Raw genomic sequence first — 27,759 nt, 5'->3', positions numbered from 1 at the left:
AAATCAAGTATGAATCAGACACTGGCTTTTAACAACATGACACAAATTGTAAACAATGACAATAATTCACTACAATCTTTCACACTTCTCATTAAACATACATGGACAAATATAAATAAATACCTCAAAAACACCTCTCCATTATTCATAATAAGTGTACACCCCTATCATAAACTATGACAGATGAGTCTTATTTACAGTATGAATACATGCAACCCATTTATCATAATAATAAAACCCTTGATCTGATAAAACTCTACAAATGAGTTGCCCTGCTTGGAAATTGGAACAATCCATTTGCAGTTTCAGGTATTTTAATTATCAAAATACCAAAAAAATGGATGATTGTACAGTCTGGCCTAGCTCATTACTGAGTGGCAAGGGCTCATCACCTTTTGTTAAAGCCTGGTAAGGGTAAACTGCTTCACAAATAAAAACATCATGTTTCTACATTTACACAAATGAATCAGGCACTCTGTAAAATGTTTGTTGGGGGGAAAAATCACATAACAATTAAAATACCGTTTTTCTTAATAGTGATATTCTAACTTAAAAAAACTTGGTGTTAAAGACTTTTTTGAGAACTTAAAAGGCTGGTAAAAAATACAAATTCTATTATTGCAAACACTGAGTCTGTGGCACAGATTAAAACAATGTACTACAAAGTGTACATGCAGTATGTGCTGAACATATGTAATTTACTTTACAATAGTATCCTATACACACATTCTTGAATCATTTATATTAAAGTCAATCTGAAAAATTATTTCTGTTTTCACTGAAACTGTTGACACAATAATAAACCTAGAGTTTTTCTAAAGAAAGATATTAATTTAATGAAGAAAGACATCTTTGATTAAACATTTCTAATTTTTACTATAACACTAATACATATAGTTATACCATATAAAAGTTCTCATTTACATGACAATTTATCTTTAATTTCAAAATAAAATTATGCATTAAAAGAAACAAAATATAAAAAAAGAACCTACATCATGTAGAGCCTTTTTATGTGAACTAAAAATCAAATACCAGAACAGGTAACCTTTTAAAAATTTTGTTCTTCAGGCAGCGATAATCATGTATTTTGATATCAAAACATATATCATTGAAAGCACATCTTAACTTAAAATTTTCTCTAGAAAAATGATTGGTACAATAATTTTGCGCTCGATATTTTGGATTTTGAGCCAAGACTACTCTTGATTTTACTACACAATTATTAATTTTTATCTTATCTTTGTACAGTTCCTAATCAATCATATAATTTTATATGTATCAATTCTCCTAGACTCAACTGCACAACAAAGCACCATCAATTCTATTTAAGTCATTTGTCTTATATGCTAATTATGAATTTATGTTTAAGACAATCAATTGACAGGTGCTCCTCAAATTGGAAAAAAAGTCTAATAATAACCTAAAGAGCTAACAAGCAACTGTATCAAAGCTCCTCCCTTGCCTTCAGTTTCTCATATGCCTCTGGGGCGTGTTTAGGCATAAGTTCTTTCACAGCTCGTACAAAGTCAGATTTTTCTGAGCAACCTTTGCATGCTTTGTCTTCATTCCAGTCGGACAAAATTTTCTTCAGATCTTTGACCTTGAGTTTCTTAAAGTCGACAGCTGTTAGGTCAATCTTCTTTTCTGTAAAATGCAAGAAAAACATACCATAAACTATCTTCAAAGCAATATATTTTCCAAAGAGGAACATGTATTGGATTTCTGATCATTTGTTAAATACTGCTCATTGTCCAGTATATGACAGGAAAAGTTGGGGGTTTTGGGTGGGGTGTTAATCAAATGTGGTGTGAAAAAAAAGATATTTTAAGCAAAGGCAACTGATTTTCTCATTTCTTTCTCAAGTTGCTTGACAAATAACATAAATAACCATAAGGCCATATCTGATATTGTAATGTGTCAGTTTTTCTAGTTAGCATAGTATTCAACTTTCCCAGTAAGCTGTTAAATTACATGTGAAAATCAAATGATAATTAAAACTGCTTAAAATGACCAGTAATACATGTATTTATAGGAAGAACATATAAATTGGGACATTATTAAATCAATTCAAATGTCTTCCCTGGGAAAGAATTATAGAATAAAGTCAAATACTACAATTCTATTAATCTAATTTAGTAATTAATTATTTTTTTTATAGAATATTACTAAAATATACTTCCCTTTAAAAATTTAAAGTAAATAAAGCTGGAACTGGCAAAGTATTCTGTAATAATTTCAAGAACTATGAATTTTAAATCAAGTTGTTTCCATATTAATTATTCTCTTACCTAGACACAGGGTCTTTCAAATTTAAAGACCCTGCTGGACAGCATATAAGCAAAAGGTGTTTTTGTTATTTAAAACACATGAAATATTAGAACAGAATAAAATGTTCTCAAAATGAAACAATATATCAAACTATTCAGCTGTTAGATTAAGTTGGCATCTGCACAGTCCAGCTTTATACATTTTAAGATACAAGTTTAAAATACTCACCATATTTCAAGTCGCATACTTGTGAATCTGCTGTCCTAAGTTTTTCACAGGTTTTCAAATGAGGTAAATGGTTTTTAAATGGTGAAGTCATCATTTTCAAAATATTTGTTGCCGAAGTGTCTGATCCTCCAATATAGTAACACTAAAATGTATAAAAGGTGAGTGTTGTTATAATTAAAGCTAAGACCAGCTTTAGATTGACAAAATAAAAGAGTACATCTTTAATTGTTCGAGGTATCAGTTTCATGACCAAAATCGAACTTGACCTGTATTTTCTCATGACATATCTATTATCCACATGCCAAATTTGAGTTGAATGTGTGCAACCGTTACTAAGATAATGAACGGAAACTTATGATGACGGAATGACAAAATGACGGAACAGGGTAACACTATATGCCCCAGCCATTATATGGCGGGGGCATAAATATCTAAGATGAGAGATTTTAACAGTTTATGATATTGATAGGGTTCTAGTTTAGGAAATTCTACACAGCAATACTTAAATAATTTAATAAAATTTAGGAAACATTAAAACATGCATCAATTATCATTATACTCACAAATCTGTCCTCTTTGCTGTTTTTCAGTGTTTTACAGAATTTCTTAAAAGTGCTTTCAATTTCTGCTTCTTTTTTGTCTTTAATGCCAGGATACTCTTGCTCAAATTTCTCCAACACTGTTACACATACTGAAAAAAGATTAAATTTTTGTATTGAAAATTTGCAGAAACCAATTTGAAAAAAAAGTGCACAAAGTAATATTTTTAAAGGAGAACCTTTTTTTTTTTGTTATCAATATTAAAACAGTGTGAAAGGGCTTCATTATTAGATAAAACATAGTTTTTCAGCTATGATGAAAGTTTAAAGCTTATTATTAAAGATATACTATGCTCAAATTTCACATTAGAAAATACTGATAATAGCTACACAGACTTTTTGTAAATATAAAATTAACATGTTTTGACTTAACACAAAATAAATATTTTATGTTTAAAATCCTCCACACTATAGAGGGTCACAATATGAATACAGTGTTATTAAAAAAAACTGGCAGTTTTTTAAAGAAAAGACCAACTTTACTTGTTCTGTAAAAGGGAATGCAGCTTCTCATGCATAAATTATTCATGCTTTTATTCAAATTAGACATATTTAGTAAGAATCCGGTCTAAGAAGTAAGATTTCAATAAATTACTGTGATTAAAATATTTTATCAAGAATGAGCATAGTATATCTTTAAATACTTTTTAAGACTAGCTGCTTCCTCGTACTAGTGCCATATAAGGACACGTCATAATATATTGACCTGCCAAAGCCAAATTCTGAGATATTTTCATTCTGGGGCAGAATCTCGCTTCTAGAGTTGAGTATTGCCCAATGCCAGACACGAAAATAGCACACTATCTCATTGTGCAGTACAATTAGTTGGACTAATAAGGAAACATGGCTGTAGAATTATGTACTTATAATTCATTTATGTTATCACTATAGCAAGTCTATACTTCCCATGATTCTCTGTAACATGTATTCCCGCCTTAATGTATGCAGCTCCAGCGCACTTGGAATTAGTTAATTAAATAGTCAAGACACACTTTGTGTTAGTTGTTTATACAATGACTTAGATGTCATTAGAATATTATGGACTATTGTCTATACAAAGTACCAAATATTACAATGGCTGTGACCCTTAGTCAGTCTGTGAAATTAGCAGTTGTCCTATTGCCCAAGACAACCATTTTTTGGTCTGGACAACCAATTTTTAAAAGTTTACTTGCCGGATGGACAAGTAAAAATTTGCAGAAAGTATTCATTAAAATGTCAACAAATAGTGGTAAAATGCAAGATATCAAGTACTATTAGTTTGCTTACATTTACGACTGTTTCTCACTGAAGATAAGTTTGCAGATTTGATTAATAATTGCTTGGGGATGTTCTGATGAAAATATTCGGGCAACCAGTTTTTACTTCAGACAACCAGATTTTCTTGAATTGGTTGCCCAAATGACAACAATCTTTAAACCCTAATTTCACAGACTGCTTAGTTTATACAAATTTATTTTAGTTCCATTGTGTTGGAAGCTATAAGCTTATTGAAACACTCTCGAATCCGTTTCTGGAAGCAACTAGTACTAAGCAATGAATGTAAAGTTTCTTGCTCAAGGAAACAACGACTTGCTCCTGACAGGGTATGAACTCAAGTGGTCAGCAATCGTAATTTTACTAGTCTGATGCGTTAACCACTCGGCCACGCCACCCGGGCTGTGACCCTTGTAAGACTAAGACTCATACTAGTCCAACTAATGTACTGCGCGATGAGATATTGTGCTAGTTTCGTGTCTGGGCAATATCTTGCCTCTAACGTAAAAGAGAAAATATCTCAGAATCAAGCTTCGGCACATCAATACATGTTGACTAAGACTCATACATACTATCACTGGGTTGACACATAAGAAAACCTAACCTCTATGTCACCATTTCACATAACATATTTGACTGTGTGCGAAAGCATATTAATTATATTATTTTTTTGAGCTGGCTCTTTCAATCTTATTCTTAAATTAAGGCTTAAGCGATAGACATCCTTCAATTATCATGCTTATGTTACAATGAATATAAAAATTACATTTATTGATTATTCTCTTTAGTAGAAATAAAACAAATTTCCTTACTCAATGACATTTAAATTAAAATGAACATTTACAGAAATAGTGAACATGTAATAAAGAAACAGAACTTAAACTTAAATTTTAAAAAATAACAGAAATAACTATCACACACTGTATTAAAGTAATAAACATACCATCACAATCCTCTCTCGTAAACGATTTCTTAGCATAGCTGACAGTTACTATAGCGAGAACAAAGAATACACAAAGACACACCAACTCCACCTTCATCATGTTGAAATGTTGATCAAAAAATGTAAACACAGAACCAAAATCTGAAAAGTCAAAATTTCTTTTGATATTAGAATGAAAGAATCCTATTCTTTTACTGTTATTAAATCTTTGGTGTTAGATAAATAAACTGTAACAAACAATGAAAGAAATAATGCCGTATGTCAAGTAATACAGTAAAAATATTATTGAAGTTTACTTTTTACCAACGTGTGCTATGAAGTACTAATACATTTGTCGCAACCTGATTGGATAAAATTTACCGGCAATTCACTTCCGGATAGGACGGGCTCTCGCGAGCAAATACGTGATTAAAGATGTCAGCCGCCTATGGGGTGCATTTTGGCTGCTCGTCAGCTTGCTTAGCCGTAAATAAGGTCCGTTTAAGTCTAGACGCGTCTGAAGATTGTTTTTTTATATCAAATTTTTTAAATTACCAATTTTTTACAACTGTGATGCTACTCGACACGAAATTTGGTAGTAAGAACAGCTGAAAGTTATTTACTCAAGTTTCGTACTCAAAATAATTCGAACCATAAATCTTGTTAAATATGCAACTAAGTTAATTAATTAATGATATGTAAATAGGCAAAGCCTATAAACGGGGAAGTCAGATAAAAACAAGTCCCTTCATTTTTTATTTTACATTTTTCGTTTTAAACCACTACAGGTTTCTTGGTATTTCATACACTGGTTCAATCAGAACACCTCAACGATTATTTTTATTAAGCGAAAAGTTGTGATTTTACTGTTAACGGACTACCTTGCCAATTACCAGGTCTAGTATATCGCTAGTCCTATAGCATAAGACGTTTCTGTTAGTACACTTCAGCCTCATTAAAACGCTCATGTTGGGGTCCAATGTCTCACCACCGCGTTCTAAAGGGGCTCTCATTAGAACGCTCATTGTGAAATTACCGCATTACCCCACCCACCACATATTATATATAACGCTGATTTTTTTTACTTACTGTTCAATGAATATCGACATTATCTTTTTCTAAAGCCATTCAATGATGTAAACATGTATTATATTCACAATAATACTAATTATATTTAAAAGAAACGAAAAACTTTCGAAAGAAAATTATAAATCATTAATGTAGTGTAAACACTAACAGTTAGCCATTACTGTAATGACGTTTGATTAACTAGGGGACACAACTAAAGCTGGACTGTAAATAACACTGTAATTTACAGTCCAGCTTTAGTTGTGTCCCCTAGTAAATCAGACGCCAATTACCACCTGTCATGGCCGCTCTATTTACAGTGCAGGATTTTAAATTGATTTTGGGCTTGTGGGTTATTTAATTCAGCCAGGTTTACATGTCAAAGATATGTGTGTGAATTTTAGTTTATTTATACTGTACTCACCACCGGTTGCCAATGTCACAGTTATGATATGAATTTGAGATTTTGGAAACAATTTGAAGACAGGTAAAACAACAAAAGAGCAAATAAACGCTTACCTAGGCATGTTTTTCACACCTTTGGCGCTCATAAATGTCTTAATAACAATTGTTTATTGTACTTGACTGTCAAATTGAGCAAGCGTTATAGCGCGCTATAAATCTAAGTCTACTTAAAAAAAAAAAAAAATTTTTTTGGAATTTTTTTTTGGGGAGCCAAGGTCTATGAGCGCTCTACTGAAATAAGCGTTATAGTGAAGAGCAAGTTATCGAGGCTACAGTGTACTACGTACACTCCAACGGAAACGTCTTGTGTTATAGGACTATTAAGTATTATAATAATGCATGATGCACCAGTATATTCATAGAAATATCCTGAAACTTAAGATATTGATGTAAACACTGGTAATTCTTGCACTTTTTTTGAAAATCTGCTCAATACACTAATTGGAAGTGGTTATTTTTTTACTTTCCAGTCAAGAAACAATTTTAAAGAACAAACGTAAAGTTGACTTAGACAAATACAAATTCAAAATGTTCTATGAAGAACTACTGAAGTTAACTATACAATGCAAAGTTTGAAAATGATTTCTTAGAAAAGGAATGTAAATTGCCCATGCTTAAAATGATATGAAATCACTCTCATCCAATCACATTCTTATACTTAACAAATATACAAGATATTTATTGGCACAGGACATAACAAGGACATAACAAGAGACAGTTCACTGAGCATAGTAACTCACAACAAGAACAAGACATTATCCATAATTCTATAATGATGAATGAAAATGATGTCATGTGATTATGCCTGAATGAATGAAAATGTACAGTTAGTTATTCACTACAGTGATTACAAAAAATACAACTGTGTTTGTAAATATAGGATGAGTATACAGATAGGCAGTAAATTGACCTTATCTACACTAAGTATACCTGATCAGAATAATAAATAGATATGAAACATGGAAATGAATTCTTCCAACATGTTTTCAACTGAAATCATTTCAACAGGTATAAAATTGAATGACAGACAAGTAACTTTAGGTAATTATCGATATATCTGTGTATCATTGATATTTGTCATCCGATATCGATATATCATTGATATGCCTGGCCTTGAATAAATGACATCTCTACAGTACTCAAATCGGAAAGAAATCACTTGTGTTAATATAATAATTGTCTTATTATAGTTAATAAGACATGGTTTTAAAGCATTTATTATGAATAACTGTCATTTCTCCCGTGGACTTATTAATTAAATTCCCCATTTCAAGCAGTTGAAAAAGGCTTGTTTTTCCATGAATATGTAAGTCTTCAGTAGTAAACAACCACTAAAGACCTATTGATTTTACGAAATAAATTTATATCTGAAAAATAAACATAAATAACAGGAATTGTCAGGCTTGTTCTTGTTTCAAAATTTATATCTTATCTAAAATACAGTTACTAATGATGAAAAAGCTGTAGAAAAAATTGTTGATTTTGTACAAACAAACTTTGTTGCTATAAATTAGAAGTATATTGTATATTTACATTTGTTTTAAATTATAGTTCTCACTTCTGTTTATTGTATAATTTTAGGATGATAAAACAGATGTTATAGCCAATGACCTTGGTGACCGAACTACACCATGTATTGTTGCTTTTACAGACCACGATCAGGTATGGTATCTTTGTCTCTGATCTAGGTTATTTCTCCATGAAGATAGGGAGATGTCACTTTGATAAGTGTTTAATTTAGTGGAGTATGGGGGTTTAAAGAAATCTTTATTTCAAGTCAACATTTTAGGACAGATGAGTGATATGCAAGAATTTTTTAAATATTGTGGATTTAAGCATATTACAGACTGCTTGCTTAGAGAGAATGGAATTAATTTTGCCATTACCAGAGAAAATTCAACTGCTGCAGATAGAATTTAAATACAATTATTTAGATTTATAGATTATGATGTTCTTCATTTCAACATATACTGTATGACAACTATTAGTATCATTTAACTTTAAGGTTTTTACAGTAACAAATAAAGGTTAATTATGTCCTTGTATAGGTAAATTATATTCATTTTTTAATGTAATTTGCTAGGGGTGAAGTTAGAACCAATTATGATGTGAAATAACTTGATAAATTGGCTCAAACCTAAAAACAAGACAGGCTGTCTTCCTCCTGTATAGTGAAAAAAATCACAATATATGATTATAATCACTGTGATATACCAACCAAACTACAAGTCCCATATAGTGTATACATGTAGGCCGCCATATAGTTATCGCCATAAATAATGTGACTGGTATCCCAACCAAACAACAAGATTTGTAACATTGTTGATTGTTGTCTATGTTTGTAGGCTGTGGGTATAGCAGCCAAGCAAGGGATGATACGTAATGTACAGAACACTGTCTGTCATGTAAAACAAATATTAGGTAGAAAATATGATGATCCAGTTGTAACAGAATATAAGAGGAAATCATCTGCTCAGGTAACTTTTACATCATTTTAGATGAAACAAGTTTTTAAGGTTTCATTTTGCTAGAGAAAATGAAATTATCTGCTAAGGTAACTTTAACATAATAGATTGAAAGAAGTTCGGCTGGAGAAAATGAAATTGAATTTATAATTCACTTTTGAAAATGTACCTTGATTCATCATTTTGATTAGACCACACATTTTCTATATCAAATGAATATCTGTTTTGTAACCTTAAATTTCACCAACCAGCATATAGCCATACTTAAATAACCTCAACCATAGGTATTCAACTTGATCAAAATAGTTCTGTGGATGATTTAAATAAATATTAAAAAGTTATTTATGATTTCTTTCACATATTCATTTTTGTGAATAAGCAGTACAGTGAAGAAGAATTCTAAGTAATTACTTTTATATATTCCTGAAAATCTATTTCTGCAGAAAGGAACAAGAAACAGTCATTGTATTAACTTTTTAAGGTTTTTGTTATTAAATTTATAATACTATTTAAATATAATTATCTACTACCGTATAAGTGGTTTTTTCTGCGGTGACTTTATTTCTGCGTTTTCTGCGGTCAGTTTCAGCACCGCAGAAATAAAAACCGCAGAATATTTCTCCATGTTTGTTTTTAACGATATGTGTCCTACATTATGACCTGTTTCCTCTAAAGTAATAACGGCTAACGGATTATAACAGCGGGTCATCAAGTAATATAAAATTGCTTCCGGCTGAGTATGTAATATGTGCTTGTTAGGATGTACTTATTGTTAATTATGCAAATTTATGAATAAAGATATTTAAACATCATAGTGTTTACCTGTACGCTAAAAGGTTTGTTTACCACTGAATCATTAAAACCATTTTAACCCTTATACTGCTAAATAATCCTGGCATACATTAATTGTTGTCTGATTTACGATAAACTTCTATCAATTTTATTAAATCAAAGATACTATACGGGGTATATTTTTCACACGTCATTTCACGCTGATCAAAAGATGCATTCTGTCTATTGTTGCGCTGCAAGCAAACAATATAATTGTTTGGAATTGCTATATAGTTTTGCGGTGACGACGATAAACAAAATTTTAATGCGAATGTGTACATGCAAATGAAATAGGTAGAGTAAAGTGACTAAGACTTTGATAAGATGATCCGCAGAATTTAAATCACGTTTTGTCCAAAGAATGTGCCGCAGAAATAAAGTTCGCAGAAATAAAAACATGCCGAAATTTGGAAAAACCGCAGAATTTGGAGCCCGCAGAAAAAACCACTTATACGGTATTATGTATTATATGATTATATTTCTATGGACATTATTCAACAGGTTTTAGATCAGAATGGGGAACCAAGATATGAAGTGGACTTTAAAGAGTCGAGAAAAATATTCACACCATCTCAGATTGCTGTTGCAATCTACAAGAAGATGTTAGGTTAGTACTGCAGACAAATGATTCAGAAATCTTTGTTGAAATTTACTTTAACCAGAATAATTTAGTGTAATGGTTTTGCCTTCCTTTGTTGTGATTTTTAAGATATTTCGACATTTAAATTAAATGCTTAAAGTAAAATTTACATTTTAGTGAATCATACAAAGAATGTAAGATTTCATGCTAATTACATAATTATCAGACTGTAATTATGTCCATTATGATTATAAATGATTCACAGAAATATGATTATCAGGTATGGCAATAACATCTTGCATAAACCAATGCCCATAACTGTTTGTGCAATGGATGGTACGAAAGTGGGAAAAGTTCATTTCACAAATGGAGCTTGGTAACAGTAAAGCAAGATGTGAATTATACGGGGAAGTCAAAGACCGGGCCCGCGAAGCGGGTTCGGGCTTTTGCTTGCCCGGCTATAGACTACACGTGTATATGTAAAAGAAAATCAAATAAAAAACAATTAAAAAATATCATTCAAAATGGTGCAATGGATGGTACGAAAGTGGGAAAAGTTCATTTCACAAATGGAGCTTGGTAACAGTAAAGCAAGATGTGAATTATATTGTTGTTGTTGTAGAAACTGCACAGAGTCATGGAGGAAGTGGTTCACAAGATTCAGTATTAGCTGTACCCACACATTTCAATACAGATCAGAAGAAGGCTATAAGGTAGAATACGTATTTATGTTTACACATTCTGAAACTATTATTAATGTTTATAACACTATACAAGTATTGTTCTGTCTGTTACCAGTTAAATGTTTGTTTGCATTGGGATATAAAATCTTACCTTGTATAAAACATAGAGGATATTGAAAGAATGTAGGTTCAATACTAAATGAAGTGGGCGAGTTGAATAAAATCATATTGTGTTAGCCTCTGGTGAACATAATAATGTTCTGTTCAACAAGTTCAATAAATTTGATATTGAACCTACACAAATATGATGTTCAATTTATCAAGTTTCCAAAATTAAAACAGTTTGCAGTAAATATGGTCATTTTTAGCTCGACTATACGAAGTATATGGAGAGCTGTCCTACTCGCCCCGGCGTCGGCGTCCGCGTCCAGATTTTAGATTAAAGTTTTGGTGCAGTAAAATATTTTTCACTATAACTTTGTCATTTCTTAAGGTATCAACTTCAAACTTTAAATATATGTTCCTTATCATCAACCACATCTTATGTGACAAGGTTCATAACTCTAGCACCAATATTTTCAGATTTATCTCCCCTTGAACTTAGAATTTTCCTTAAAAAATACTATTTTTTACTGTTACTTCTTTATTTCTTAAGGGATCAACCTCATACTTCAAATATATGTACCTTATCATCATCCCCATCTTATGTGACAAGGTTCATAACTCTAGCACCAATATTTTAAGATTTATCTCCCCTTGAACTTAGAATTTTCCTCAAAAAATACTATTTCTTACTGTTTCTTCTTAATTTCTTAAGGGATCAACCTCATACTTCAAATATATTTACGTTATCATCATCCCAATCTTATGTGACAAGGTTCATAACTCTAGCACCAATATTTTCAGATTTATCTCCCTTTGAACTTAGAATTTTCCATAAAAAATATTATTTTTTACTGTTACTTATTTATTTCTAAAGGGATCAACTTCATACTTCAAATATATTTACGTTTTCATCATCCACATCTTATGTGACAAGGTTCATAACTCTAGCACGAATATTGCAAGAATTATCTCCCCATAAACTTAGATTTTTTTACTAGAAAAATGTTATTTTTTATTATAACTTTTTTATTTTTAAAGGTATCTACCTCAAACTTCAAATACTTATTCCTTATCATCAATTACATTTTATGTGACAATGTTCATAACTCTTGAAGCAATATTTACAGATTTATCTCTCTTTGAACTTAGGATTTTCTTTAAGAAATATAATAACTTCTTTACTTTTTAAGGTATCTACTTCAAACTTCAAATATATATTTCTTATCATTACACAAATGTTGTGTGACAAGGTCCATAACTCTAGCATGACTATTTCTAGAATTATTCCCCTTGATCTTGGAATTAATGTTAACAAATGTTATTTTTTTACTATAACTTAATACATAATTATACATAATTGATTTTTCTTTTATAATTTGTCCTCCTTACTGCGTCCAGTATTTTATTAGTCGAGCTTCGCTGTCTCCTGTGACAGCTCTTGTTTCATGATGCACCTGTAGCTGTAACCCATTGCATGAATAAGCATCATATTGCATTGTTATTACTCTAGTGTAATATCATCAATAAATGGCTTTGTGGTTTATAAGATCAATCCTACTTTGATAACAGGATTTATAGATCCTGTATGTTGTAATTAAGAATGTAACAACCCTTGAGGGAATTTTTTTTTTTATATGTATATAATTATTCTTATAAAACAGATTCCAAACATCCAAGAATATGTTAAATATGTACTGTAAATAGTTATTCGCATTATAAATAACCATAAAAATCTATGCATTAATTTCTTATTGAAAAATTTCACTTTGACTTTATTGAAAATATATTTCTAATTACCTCCCTTTATTTACATGAAATGTAACTTTGGTAATTTCTTACAAATAATGCTTTTTTTTAACTTAAAATATTGATAAAACTTCATTTGAGCGTCAGATTTATGATAATAAACCATAAAAAAAATGTGTTACAGAATCTTTAAATAGCTTTTTCCTTAAAAGTTTATTTATTATATGTTTTGCTTCAAAAAATTTGTTCAATCATTATATTCTATAAATACTGATTTGTTTGTTTTAACAGTTCTGCAGCAAATCAAGCCGGTTTCAACATCCTTCGTATGATATCAGAACCAGCTGCCGCCCTCTTAGCTTACGATGTTGGTCAGACAGATGTAACTTATAATGGGTAGGTTACGTTTTTGACATTTTTATGTAATTTTTTCTTCATACTTTTAAAATGTTATCAAATCCTAATTTATAAAAATGGCCATATTCATTTAGCTATGTCCAGATATGGAACAGCCTTAAGTAATTGATCAGAACTGAAAAAAGGTATACATCTCCGAGTGGTGAAGGTGGATTACTTCACACCACTTACCCTCACCGCTGTTGGTTTTGAATCCCGCCAATAACATAGGATTCTTTCATGTGATAAAGTTATCCAATTATCTTACAGAACATCGGTGGTTCTACTTGATTGCTTGTTTATGCGTGAAATAATTCACTGAGGGGCACCTAAGGTCTCCTTCCACCAGTAAAACTGGAAAGTTGCCAAATGACCTTTACTGTGTTGGTGTGAACAAACCCAAAAAGAAAAGAAAATCTTTAACAAAAAATTTACGTAACATGAAACAATTTGTATATTGTTTAACTTAATTTCAGGTCAGTGTTGGTGTTCAGACTAGGGGGTATATCAGCGGAGGTCTCAGTGGTAAATGTTCACAATGGCATGTACCAGATATCTACATCAGTTACAGATTCGACTCTCGGTGGTGACCTGTTTACAGATGAACTTGTAAAATATCTTGTAATGGAATATAAGAAGTAAGAAATATCCGACGTGAAGAAATCTTTATGACTCTTGATAAACTTCTACTGGTTATATTCTGTACCATGGTTATTCTTGAAATAAATGAAGTGAATCTTTAGCATATCTTGAAATATTCAGTAATTTCACTTCTTACAACATGTATATCTACTTTCAGTTCGTAAAAAATGGATTTATTTATTATTTACCATGTTACTTTGATGAATTGGGATTTAGGATGTCAAGTAGATCTTCCTAAAGCTAATTTGAATATAATCTCATTATACATGTATATGAACACTTGATTTCAATATGACAATAAGAAGGCAAAGGGAAACAACTCAATTTTGCATTTTCATTGTTAAACATATCTGGCATACATGTACTTGTGCTCCTAAAATGATCCAATTTCTTCGTTTTAGAAATTTTTTTGTTATAAACCTTAGATAAGGATGATAATATATTCTTATTATATGCCCGAAAGGGCATATTATGTTATACCCCCTGGCGTCCGTCTGTCTGTCCGTCCGCACTCACAGGAGAGTAATTATGTGGCTAGAGGGACAATAGGTAACTGTTCTTTCTCTTTGATGTCATTCATTCTGTAATGCTTTTATGTGGCTATTTTCTTTTGTGTGGCTAAAAAGAACAATAGAGAGAAAAATAGAGTAGCCACATAATTACTGTCCTGTGAGAACTTCCGTCGGTCCGTTAGCAATTTGGTTTCCGGAGCATAACTTAAGTTCCATTTGGCCCACAATGTTCGAACTTTTTAGGATGATTGTCCATATTGGGTAGAAGACTCCTATTGATTTTGGGGTCAAAGGTCAAGGTCACTATGACCTTAAAACTAAAAACAGTTTCCGGAGCATAACTTAAGTTCCATTCGACCCACAATGTTCAAACTTCATAGGATGATTGTCCATAGTGGGTAGAAGACCCCTAATGATTTTGGGGTCAAAGGTCAAGGTCACTATGACCTTAAAACTGAAAACAGTTTCCGGAGCATAACTTAAGTTCCTATTGACCCACAATGTTCAAACTTCATAGGATGATTGTCCATATTGGATAGAAGACCCCTATTGATTATGGGGTCACAAGGTCAAAGGTCAAGGTCACTATGACCTTAAAACTGAAAACAGTTTCCGGAGCATAACTTAAGTTCCAATCGACCCACAATGTTCAAACTTCATAGAATGATTGTCCATATTGGGTTGAAGACCCCTATTGATTTTGGGGTCACAAGGTCAAAGGTCAAGGTCACTATTACCTTGATACTGAAAGCAGTTTCCGGAGCATAACTTAAGTTCCAATTGACCCACAATGTTCAAACTTCAAAGGATGATCGTCCATAGTGGGTAGAAGACCCCTATTGATTTTGGGGTCACTAGGTCAAAGGTCAAGGTCACTATTACCTTGATACTGTAAACAGTTTCCGGAGCATAACTTAAGTTCCATTCGACCCACAATGTTTAAACTTCATAGGATGATTGTCCATATTGGGTAGAAGACCCCTATTGATTTTGGGGTCACAAGGTCAAAGGTCAAGGTCACTATTACCTTGATACTGAAAACAGTTTCCGGAGCATAACTTAAGTTCCAATTGACCCACAATGTTCAAACTTCATAGGATGATTGTCCATATTGGGTAGAAGACCCCTATTGATTTTGGGGTCACAAGGTCAAAGGTCAGGGTCACTATTACCTTGATACTGGAAACAGTTTCCGGAGCATAACTTAAGTTCCATTTGGCCCACAATCTTCAAACTTCATAGGATGATTGTCCATATAAGGTAGGAGACTCCTATTGATTTTGAGGTCAAGGGTCAAGGTCACTATATCCTTAAAACTGAAAACAGTTTCTGGAGCATAACTTAAGTTCCATTTGGCCCACAATATTCAAACTTCATAGGATGATTGTCCATATTGGGCAAAAGACCCCTATTGATTTTGGGGTCACTAGGTCAAAGGTCAAGGTCACAATTACCTTAAAACCAAAAACAATTTCCGGAGCATAACGTAAGTTCCATTTCAAACTTCATAGGATGATTGGCCATATTGGGTAGAAGACCCCTATTGATTTTGGGGTCACAAGGTCAAAGGTCAAAGTCACTTTTACCTTAATACTGAAAACAGTTTCTAGAGCATAATTAAAGTTCCAATTGGCCCACAATATTCAAACTTCTTAGGATGATTGTCCATATAAGGTAGAAGATCCCTAATGATTTTGGGGTCACAAGGTCAAAGGTTAAGGTCATTATCAATAACTTAAGTATTAATCAACCTACAGCTGTAAAATTTTATAGGATGAACAGCGAATTCCCATGTCTTACAAATGCTTCATTCTTACTAAAAAAAAACACTTTCGGGCATATAATGCTCCGCCTAGCGGTGCTCTTGTTTACAATGTCTAGACACAAAGACAAGGTTTTATCTGCATGTTTTTAATATAATGTTGATTATATTCATCTCTGGTACAAATTTATAAATTATTTATTATCTTCAACAATGAAAAGAAAGTGCCATATTTGTTATAAAGATTTTGACAGGTTATATGGTCAATGGTTGTTTGCTGTGTTACTCTTGCCAATATGATATGTCAACTATATATACTGGGCCATATAACATGTCAATACAATCTTGATAACTAGAATCACATTTTAGCCGCGTCATGACAAAACCAGCATAGTACGTTGCCACCAGCATGGATCCAGACCAGCCTGCGCATCCGCACAGTCTGATCAGAATCCATGTTGTTGGGTATCAGTTTTTCTACTTGTTATAGAGTTGGTAAGCGAACAGCGTGGATCCTGATCAGACTGCGCAGATGCGCAGTCTGGTCTGGATCCATGCTGGTCGCAAATGCATTATGTTGGTTTTGTCATGGCACTGCTCATTTGATCTTTCAGGAAGAGTCGTAATGACATAACTGATAATAAACGGGCCATGGCTAAATTACGTAGACAAGCGGAGATATGTAAACATGGTATGTCCAAGATGGACAATGTCCACTGTGCTGTAGACTCATTATTTGACGGAATGGATTTTGATACCAAAGTATCCAGGTAATGTTAAAACTATTAAATCATCAGAATATTGAGGTCTCTCTGTCTAGCATTTATTATTTAAGTGTGTAATGATTTTTTATGCCCCCGGGCATATAGTGATTGAACCGTCCGTCCGTCTGTCCGTACGAGGTTAACCTAGAACGGCAAGTTGGATTTTTCTTAAGTTCTACCTGTACCAATTGCTTCTAAGTTTACACACTTACTAGTCAATACAAAGTACATGATCTGGGCAAGTTACAAAACTCTGGCTTTCATATTTACCAAGTTATTGCCCTTTTCAGCACTTAGAAAATGAATAATGGTTAACCTAAAACGGCAAGTTGGAAATATCTTAAGTTCTATCTATACTAATGGCTTTATAATTTCCACACTTACTTATCAATACAAAGTACATGATATTGCCAAGTTATATAACTGTGTCATCCATATTTCCCAGTTATTTCCCTTTTTTCACTTTGAAAATAGGGCCTTGTCTGGTTAACCTATTTCAGCAAGTTGGATTTATCTTAAATTTCTCCTAATTGCGTAATTTCTTTAATGATATCTTTCATATTTAGTAGGTGGATACCTTTGATTGTCCTCTAATTTTTTGTGGAGTAAGCGGTCTCTAGGGTCAAGGTCAAGGTCACTGGTTTAAAAAATAAATATAAACATTTTTGCTCATACAGCCTTTATATTTTAGTTGATGTTTTAGTTTAATACAAACATGCCAAGGGAGGTCCTCCTTCTGGTGTAGTAAGGGGTCATTTGGGTCACGGTCAATGTTACCAATGTCAAGGTCACCAATGTTAAAAATAGATTTTTACATTTTTACAGGTGTATTGACCTTATTCTATAGACAGATGCTATTTATAATTGATAGAAACATAAACTTTGATGGAGTTAGTGGTCAGTTGGGTCAAGGTCACCAGTGCTAAAAATAGATTTTTACACATTTGCTCATACAGCCTTTATTAAGTGACAGATATATTTTATATTTGGTAGGAAGATAACTTGCATGGTATTCATCCTTTTGATTGGGGTAGGGATCAGTGGGTCAAGGTCAGTTGTGCTAAAAATAGATTTTTACACTTTTGCCCATACAGCTTTTATTTATTGACAGATGTATTTCATATTTGGTAGGAAGATAACTTGCATGGTATTCTTCCTTTGGATGGAGTAAGGGGTCAGTTGGGTCAAGGTCACCAGTGCTAAAAATAGATTTTACACTTTTGCCCATACAGCCTTTATTTATTGACAGATGTATTTCATATTTGGTAGGAAGATAACTTACATGGTATTCTTCTTTTGGATAGAGTTAGGGGTCAGTTTGGTTAAGGTCACCAGTGCTAAAAATAGATTTTATACTTTTGCCCATACAGCCTTTATTTATTGACAGATGTATTTCATATTTGGTAGGAAGATAACTTACATGGTATTCTTCTTTTGGATAGAGTTAGGGGTCAGTTAGGTCAAGGTCACCAGTGCTAAAAATAGATTTTTACACTTTTGCTCATACAGTCTTTATTTATTGACAGATATATTTTATATTTGTTAGGAAGATAACTTGCATGGTCATCATTTTGATTGGGTTAGGGAACAGTGGGTCAAGGTCACTTGTGCTAAAAATAGATTTTTTGAACTTTTGCCCATACAGCTTTTATTTATTGACAGATGTATTTCATATTTGGTAGGAAGATAACTTGCATGGTATTCTTCTTTTGGATAGAGTTAGGGGTCAGTTTGGTTAAGGTCACCAGTGCTAAAAATAGATTTTTACACTTTTGCCCATACAGCCTTTATTTAAGACAGATGTATTCATATTTGGTAGAAAGATAACTTGCATGAAGTTGAATATTTTTCATCTTCACAAGTCAGAGCAATGACTTGGCAACTTATATTTTTCACAATTACAAAATGCTATGACTTTGTCAAGCTATATAACTTGTGTTTACAATTTTTTGGAATTTTTTTGTCCATAACTGAGTGAATGGGTAAACATTTTTTGAAATATTGCTACTGACAAGAATCTGAGCCGGGGGCATTTGTGTTTAACAAACACGTTCTTGTTTTTGTATGATATTCATAACTCCTGGAAAATTTTGGACTTTTGTGTGCCAAAAGTAAAAAAAATAGCAAATTTCTTCCATACCAGCACCATTTACAGGAACTTTATTAATACTGCAGTTTTGCAATGTTGGTTTTAATTGGAAATGTTTGTATTAATTTTTATATTATCTATGTATACTTTGGCTGCAAATGTACGCATTAATTTTTAATTTTTATCAAAGATGCAGCACTATAAATTCATTATGAACACTTATACTAAATGAAATAAATTGTGTTTTTAGAGCAAGATTTGAAAGTTGTGTTAGTGAACTGGTGCAAAGATGTACACAATTAATCGACCAGGTGCTTTCAGCTGCAAAGTTGACACGCAAATCAATTAATAAGGTAAATAGACTTTCTGGTTTTCTTATTAGCTTTAAACCCACTTAATTACATGTAGTATATAAGACTTGTCCTGTCTTGAGTTTGACTAATTTATAGGAAAACACATCTTACCTTTTTATCAATTATTACTATGTCCAGAGCTTCTATATTTGGCATATATAGCATTGCCTTGTAGACCTCTATAAAAGTTTTATAAACCCTTACCTTGGGTAAAAAATGTAATGTGGATTTATCCCCCAAATAATAATGTTCTCCCTCAAAGTATCAGATTTTTATGCTGAACACTGTCCCTTGAAAATTAAAATCATAATGAGAGCCTGAAAATATACCCTTGTGGCTGAATAGTTGCTTTTAATGGTTGAGGCATAAGAATTGCACCACCGTTCATACCTATGTCATCGTTAGAGGTGACTAAATGGGTTCAAATATCTGGATTCTATGCATCTCTTAGCCTCCAGCAGGTAAGGTGGTGTTGACCTCTGGTGTTGCTTGAAGTTTGTAAAACCCGAGGTTAGCCAAAATTAACTGTCCTGTTTTGGCACCATATGACTTAAATTGTGTTGGTGCGCCTTAAAACCAAACAAATAAACAATATCAAATATCAGGTGATGATATATGAATGATAATAGTACATAGAGGCATTTTAATAAAGATTGATTTAATTAACATATTGAACCAGTGTTATGAAATATAATTAAGCTATAAATGATGAGAACTTTTATTATCAGGTTATAGTGTGTGGAGGCGGGGCCAATGTTCCGGTTCTTCAAAAAACAATTACAGACATGTTTTCCCACTGTGATATACTCAACTCTATTAATCCAGAGGAAGTCATTGCTGTAGGGGCAGCAAAACAGGTATTTCAGTTATTTATCGTGTTCAGTGATTATTTGGTAGGCAGCATTTTAGAAATCAGGTTGTAGAAGGCATGTTTTATATTAAGTAGTTTGTTAATGTGTGTAGATTTTTAGTGCACTAGAACTGAAGATGTAGTATAAAATATCGCAAAAAGGCAAATGATTGTGTCTGACATCAACAATTGACTTCTTTTCTGGGAGGGAGATAGGGGGCACCAGAAATGAAAATATCTCCTTACTATGAATGAATGGATGGATTATCATCGAACATTTATCTATAGCATTCTTAAATGATCGTCTGTCTAGTTTACTCAAAAGAATTTGGCTGACCTCTATGCTTACCCAATACAGATAAAAGAGGAAATAGTTCTGAAAGACTTCTTCAGTAGATAACTTGGTTAGAAGTTACTTTATTAAGTATGTTCAGCCCCATTTAAATGCTATCCAGAGATATAAATGATGAGATATATTTTTTTTTTAATTGTTAATCTATGTAACACATTTTAATGTTTATGATGCAGGTCTATTGTAACTGTTTTGTTTTACACTGTTAGCTTTAAGTTGGGGGTTGGCTGTAGTGTTACTAAAAGTTAGAATGCGACATGACTGAGTGGTTAACGCGTCGGACAAGTATTACTGTAATACTTGGTACCCCATCCGGGACAAGTTGTTGTTTCCTTGAGCAAGAAACTTTACACTTATTGCTCAGTAATGGTTGGTTCCAGGAAAGGATTAGAAAGTGTGTCTATAAGCCTATAGCTTCCTACACAATCAAACTGAAATAAATTCTGTATAAACCAAAGTTTGTAAATAAATAATTAAATAATAATAAAAAAACAGGATTTTTAAACAAAAAGATTAAATTAAAATTCTATTAAAGTTAATTCAATTATCACTTACATTATCATGTTTGTATTTTCAGGCAGGAATTCTGTCTGCACTAGAAGATGAAGACATTAAGCTCAACACCGAAGACAAGACTATAGATTGTATATCTAAACCTATAGGCATCAGGGTAAGACTAATATATATATATTGTATATTTTAACCTATAGGCATCAGGGTAAGACTAATATATATATATATTGTATATCTTAACCTATAGGCATCAGGTTAAGACTAATATATATATATTGTATATCTTAACCTATAGGCATCAGGTTAAGACTAATATATATATATATTGTATATCTTAACCTATAGGCATCAGGTTAAGACTAATATATATATATTGTATATCTTAACCTATAGGCATCAGGTTAAGACTAATATATATATATTGTATATCTTAACCTATAGGCATCAGGTAAGACTAATATATATATATTGTATATCTTAACCTATAGGCATCAGGGTAAGACTAATATATATATATATTGTATATCTTAACCTATAGGCATCAGGTTAAGACTAATATATATATATATATTGTATATCTTAACCTATAGGCATCAGGGTAAGACTAATATATATATATATTGTATATCTTAACCTATAGGCATCAGGTTAAGACTAATATATATATATTGTATATCTTAACCTATAGGCATCAGGGTAAGACTAATATATATATATTGTATATCTTAACCTATAGGCATCAGGGTAAGACTAATATATATATATATTGTATATCTTAACCTATAGGCATCAGGTTAAGACTAATATATATATATTGTATATCTTAACCTATAGGCATCAGGGTAAGACTATTCTATAGATTGTATATCTAAACCTAAAGGCATCAGGGTAAGATTAACCTATAGATTGTATATCTAAACCTAAAGGCATCAGGGTAAGATTAACCTATAGATTGTATGTCTAAGCCTATACGCAATAGTGCCAGTTTACTGAATACAATGATTCTTGGTGCCCACCTGTAACTGAAATAACATGCTGTGGAACATTACAGTGTTTCTTTTAACAGCTAAAGCTGGAAATTATCAAACAACCTTCAAGTGTAACTATGAATGAAAACCCAGTAAACAAGCATGTAAAACTGTATGATTATATTGCTTGAATATCAGAAAACAAAATTTGTAAAATTATTCAATATCTATTACCCTGTTTTTGAGTTATGTTGATGCCAAGCAAACAAAGTTTTAAAAAGTACTGTTATTATTGAATTGTATTTTTATTTGTAGACACAAACAGAGAATGGAAGTGAAATTACCCAAGTCTTTCCTGGATTAGCTCCCCTACATTCACGAAAACATCTAGATTTCACTTTAAACCCTGATCAGACAGCACTCCGACTTGAAATTGTTGAAATTACAAATGAAAATGATTGTAATTCATTAGCTAATGTAAGTTCATAATGTGAGCCGTGCCATGATAAAACCAACATAATGCGTTTGCGACCAGCATGGATCCAGACCAGCCTGCGCATTTGCGCAGTCTGATCAGGATCCATGCTTTTCGCTATCAGTTTCTCTACTTGTTATAGTGTTTGTAAGCGAACAGCATGGATCCTGATCAGACTGTGCGGATGCGCAGGCTGGTCTGGATCCATGCTGGTCGCACACGCATTATGTTGGTTTTGTCATGGTGTTGCTCATGTATTTTCTCAGTACCTTTGAATACTATTAGGGTACATAGCTTTTCTCAATATGGAGAGCATTTGGCACAAAAGAAAAAATTCAGAACATTAAAAAAGTATTAATGGGGAAAAAAATAATTGAAAATTACCATAGAAACATTTAATCAAATAGACATTTAATCATATAGTTAGACATTTAAAATCAAATAGACATTTAATTAAATAGTTTGACATTTAAAATCAAATAGACATTTAATTGAATAGTTTTAGACAAACCTAATGTGTTTGTTATATACCCAAAGTTTGATGTACACATTATTTTTAATTATGTAAATTATATTTAAAAAGAATATAAACTCGATTATATGCATTGAATATGTTTATGTTTCCAGATTGTTATGAAAGAATTGCCAGCAGGATCAAAGGTCAACTCAACTTTTCATCTCAGAAAGTATGAAATATTTTCCTTCATCTTCAGTCTTGTTTGCAATAGACTAATTGACAATATTTAGGTTTTTCCCAGCTAATCCGTACATACTAACAAACTTTTACAGTTACAGGTTCGAAAATCAATACAACAGGTTGACTTATCTATTATGACGGGAAGTGCACTGTGAAGCTGTAATGGTAAAAGTTTGTTTGTACCTACAGATTAGCTAGGAAAAAACCCACAATTGTGTCCCATATAACATCTATTGTGTAGCATTAGTAGTCGGTCAATTGTAGAGAAATTGGTAATTACTGGTTCATGATCCACGAAAACTGGTAAGGTGGATTGACCCCTAAGATATTACCAAAAACGTGTTAAAATCACAGTAAAAACCAGTAAAAAAAACAACAAAGTCTTGTTTGAAATTAAACAGCAATAATGACTAGTAGTTGTCACCAGCATAGAGCTAGGCTGGTCTGGACATAAGTACAATTTAACCAGACTCTGTAATCAGAAGCTTACGTTATTATATCTCCTTAATATTGAAAACCAATAAACAGATATACAGTCAAAGCATGACATGTCTGTTATATAACTAGAGCAACATTAAGTTTAATTGATTTCTGTAGCATGTACAGTACTGGTCATTTGGAAATGCTCTATTCTTTACTGATGTATTAACTTAATTGCCTTGGAACTAACATGCTAAAGATGAAAAATGGATGCAGATTGTTCTCTGGTTAAATTAAAGACATGACCTTTAAACAATTGTGGAAGCATAACTCATTTGCTCAAAATTTGCGTAGTTTAACTGTCAGAAATCTGAAAATAAAAAAAAAATCTCAATTTTAAAGGCCTATTATGCCTCAAACATGCTGTCATATTTATTTCACAAAAAAAATTAAATTTTTGGTATCTTGTTTCCAAAAAACATACTCATTTGCTACATAGATGAACATTCTTTGATTATTTTGCCTCGTTGGTAATTGGTATAATTATAGTGAATTAGTATTTTGTATGGAAGTCAAAATACTACTTTTTAGCTCACCTGTCACAAAGTGACAGGGTGAGCTTTTGTGATCGCTTTTCGTCCGGCGTCCGGCCGTCCATCCGTCCGTAAACTTTTACTTTAAATGACATCTCCTCATAAACCACTAAGCCAATTTCATCCAAACTTCACAGGAATGTTCCTTTGGTGGTCACCTTTAAAAATTGTTCAAAGAATTTAATTCCATGCAGAACTCTGGTTGCCATGGCAACCGAAAGAAAAAACTTTAAATATCTTCTTTTAAAAAACCATAAGAGCTAAGAGCTTAGATATTTGGCATGAAACATCTTCTAGTGAGTGTCTACCAAGTTTGTTCAAATAAAAGCCCTGGGGTCAAAATTGGCCCCGCCCCGGGGGTCATTGATTTTCCCTATATGCATATAGTAAAAACTTAAAAAATCTTCTTTTAAAGAACCCAAAGAGCTAGAGCTAAGATATTTAGCATGAAACATGTTCTAATGGGTGTCTACCAAGTTTGTTCAAATAAAAGCCCTGGGGTCAAAATTGGTCCCGCCCCGGGGGCTCATTGATTTTCCCTATATGCATATAGTAAAAACTTAACAAATCTTCTTTTAAAGAACTCAAAGAGCTATGGCTAAGATATTTAGCATCAAACATGTTCTAATAGGTGTCTACCAAGTTTGTTCAAATAAAAGCCCTGGGGTCAAAATTGGCACCGCCCCGGGGGGTCATTGATTTTCCTTATATGTGTATAGCAAAAACTTAAAAAATCTTCTTTGAAAAAACCCAAATAACTAGAGTTAAGATATTAAGCATGAAACATCTTTTAGTGAGTGTCTACAAAGTTTGTTCAAATAAAAGACATGGGGTCAAAATTGGCCCCGCCCCGGGGGTCATTGATTTTCTTTATACAATGTATGTGTATAGCAAAAACTTAAAATCTTCTTTGAAAAAACCCAAATAGCTAGAGTTTAGATATTAAGCATGAAACATCTTCTAGTAAGTGTCTACAAAGTTTGTTAAAAAAAAAGCCCTGGGGTCAAAACTGGCCCAGCCCCAGGGGTGTCATTGTTTTTAACTATATGTGTAAAGTAAAAACTTAAAAAAAATCTTCTTTCAAAAAGCCCAATGAGCTAGAGCTTAGATTAGATGTTTAGCATGAAACATCTTCTTATGGGTGTCTACCAAGTTTGTGCAAATAAAAGCCCTTGGGCTAAATTGGCCCTGCAAGGTATGGGGGGGGGTTGGGGGGCCTATATACAGGTGAGCGACCTCAGGGCCATCATGGCCGTCTTGTTTACATTTTTTTTACCTTTATAACACGTTACTGCACCTTTAAGACACATTACTGCACATTCTGACTTTCTTCAGCTCTTAAACATCTTACATGCTCTAAATCCATTATTAAAACATTATTGAACACATGTTTGACATTTCTAAAAAATTTAATAAATATGGATTTCTGAGGCATAATGTGCCTTTAAAGGAAGATATTGTCTACTGTTTAATCCTTGTTTAATATCTACATTTATGATAACTGTAGACACCTATGTTATGTCTATAAATGAATTTGTCATATATATATGAGCCGCGTCACGACAAAACCAACATAGTGGTTTTGCGACCAGCATGGATCCAGACCAGCCTGCGCATCCGCGCAGTCTGATCAGGATCCATGCTGTTCGCTATCAGTTTCTCTACTTGTTATAGGGTTTGTAAACGAATAGCATGGATCCTGATCAGACTGCGCAGATGCGCAGGCTGGTCTGGATCCATGCTGGTCGCAAACCCATTATGTTGGTTTTGTCGTGACGCGGATCATATATAGATATTGTGTGTTGTTGCAATTTTGAATTGTAATAATTATGAAAATAATAAAATGAATAATTTATGTATTACAGAGATGGTCACCTCCATGTCACATGTACAGAATCAAGTAGCAGTAAAACAGAATCTGTGACTGTGGAGCCAAGTTGATCTATGCCAAAATTTTAGCTTTATCTAAAACATTACTACAATAGTACCAATATTCTAATTTGCCATTTTTTTACACCATCGTTCATCTAATCACCCATTTTCCAGAATTATAATTTACTGTCAGCTATAACCAAGGAAAAAGAGTGCAAATTTTGTTTTAAAAAATTCCATCTTTTTGGTTCTCCTCAAAATAGCTTCATTTTTTCGAATAATAGCTAAGGGAATAAGGAGTCAGTTCATCTTACTATGTGCTATTTTGGGCACATTAAATGAGTCCATTTGTCAGTCTTTGTGATGGCTTGCTAACTGTTACATTATACCTTTGTCATTTTATATTTAAACCAGTAACCCTGCTTCAATACATGTTATGTGGACTTACTATCCATTGAATTTTGCAGGGTTTTAAGGTATATCTATATAAAAACACATAAATTGAGCAGTAAGTAGTTACAAGACAGATTGGACTTACGTATATATAGGCTGGCATTGTGCTATGGTGTTAATAAAGCCAAATCACAATAATTTGGTTGGATATGATATTAAAGCATAGCAAATTGATTACATATCCCCAAACACCCAAATACATACAAATGTTAAATTTTACAGTGCAAAGATTGTGTCATAAGATTTATGTTGAAAATAATATACTTTACTAATTTATTTTTAGCAAACATTTCTTCTCAAATTATCTTAAATATAGGATATAGTTTAAACTTGTTCTTCTATTATTTCTGTGCCTTTCCTGTGTGAAAGATTTACATATATTAATTGTGCTGTATATTTGTTCCAAATGTAGCAAAGGGTACACTTGAAACAATGGAAAGACATTCTGTTGTTGCAAGGAATTAAGTACATCTGTACTTACTGTCAATACTGTATTAGGCTTAGTGTTTGAAAAATAAAAACAGCAAATAAATTTGTATAGTTTTGAAATAAAAATTGTTTGAATTGATAATCTTTTTTGTGTATAAGTAAATAATTAGAGTGGATGAGCTGTACTGATAAGGTGAGATCACTGCGTAGGAGATTGATGGTCTACATGTATAACCGTCGTACGGAATTTTGCTGGTCACGCAGTCATCTTTTAAGGTTGATGTGACCAGGAACAAAATTTTGGAAATCTATGTTTCTGATGTGGCCTTGACATTGACCCCTAACATAGATTTAACCAATTATCATACGAATTATGCATGAAATGATTCTCTGGAGAAG

At 32.5% G+C, this 27,759-nt stretch overlaps 2 protein-coding genes across 2 annotated transcripts; one reads left to right on the top strand and one right to left on the bottom strand.

The window, feature by feature from the left end:
• Positions 1-5,689, bottom strand: LOC132729537 (mesencephalic astrocyte-derived neurotrophic factor homolog). The gene is made up of 5 exons (XM_060715315.1): positions 5,595-5,689; positions 5,299-5,439; positions 3,063-3,190; positions 2,500-2,641; positions 1-1,647 (listed from the first exon to the last, which is right to left on the bottom strand). Exons 2-5 carry the CDS (start codon positions 5,396-5,398, stop codon positions 1,448-1,450), a joined length of 570 nt encoding a protein of 189 aa, XP_060571298.1. The 5' UTR covers positions 5,399-5,439; positions 5,595-5,689; the 3' UTR covers positions 1-1,447.
• On the top strand, positions 5,645-27,502 carry LOC132729536 (heat shock 70 kDa protein 14-like). The gene is made up of 14 exons (XM_060715314.1): positions 5,645-5,772; positions 8,392-8,472; positions 9,156-9,287; positions 10,608-10,713; positions 11,309-11,399; positions 13,512-13,616; positions 14,093-14,254; positions 17,147-17,302; positions 19,636-19,738; positions 20,467-20,595; positions 21,518-21,610; positions 22,737-22,898; positions 23,524-23,582; positions 26,472-27,502. The coding sequence occupies exons 1-14, from the start codon at positions 5,713-5,715 to the stop codon at positions 26,545-26,547; spliced, it is 1,515 nt and encodes a 504-aa protein (XP_060571297.1). The 5' UTR covers positions 5,645-5,712; the 3' UTR covers positions 26,548-27,502.
• The last annotated feature ends 257 nt before the right edge of the window (positions 27,503-27,759 follow it).

This window comes from Ruditapes philippinarum, unplaced genomic scaffold (genome assembly GCF_026571515.1).
Source record: "Ruditapes philippinarum isolate M1 unplaced genomic scaffold, ASM2657151v2 ctg3262_1_1_1_1, whole genome shotgun sequence".
NCBI lineage: Eukaryota > Metazoa > Mollusca > Bivalvia > Venerida > Veneridae > Ruditapes > Ruditapes philippinarum.
Note: the sequence above shows the minus strand (reverse complement) of the source record. Positions and strands in the feature narration are given on the sequence as shown.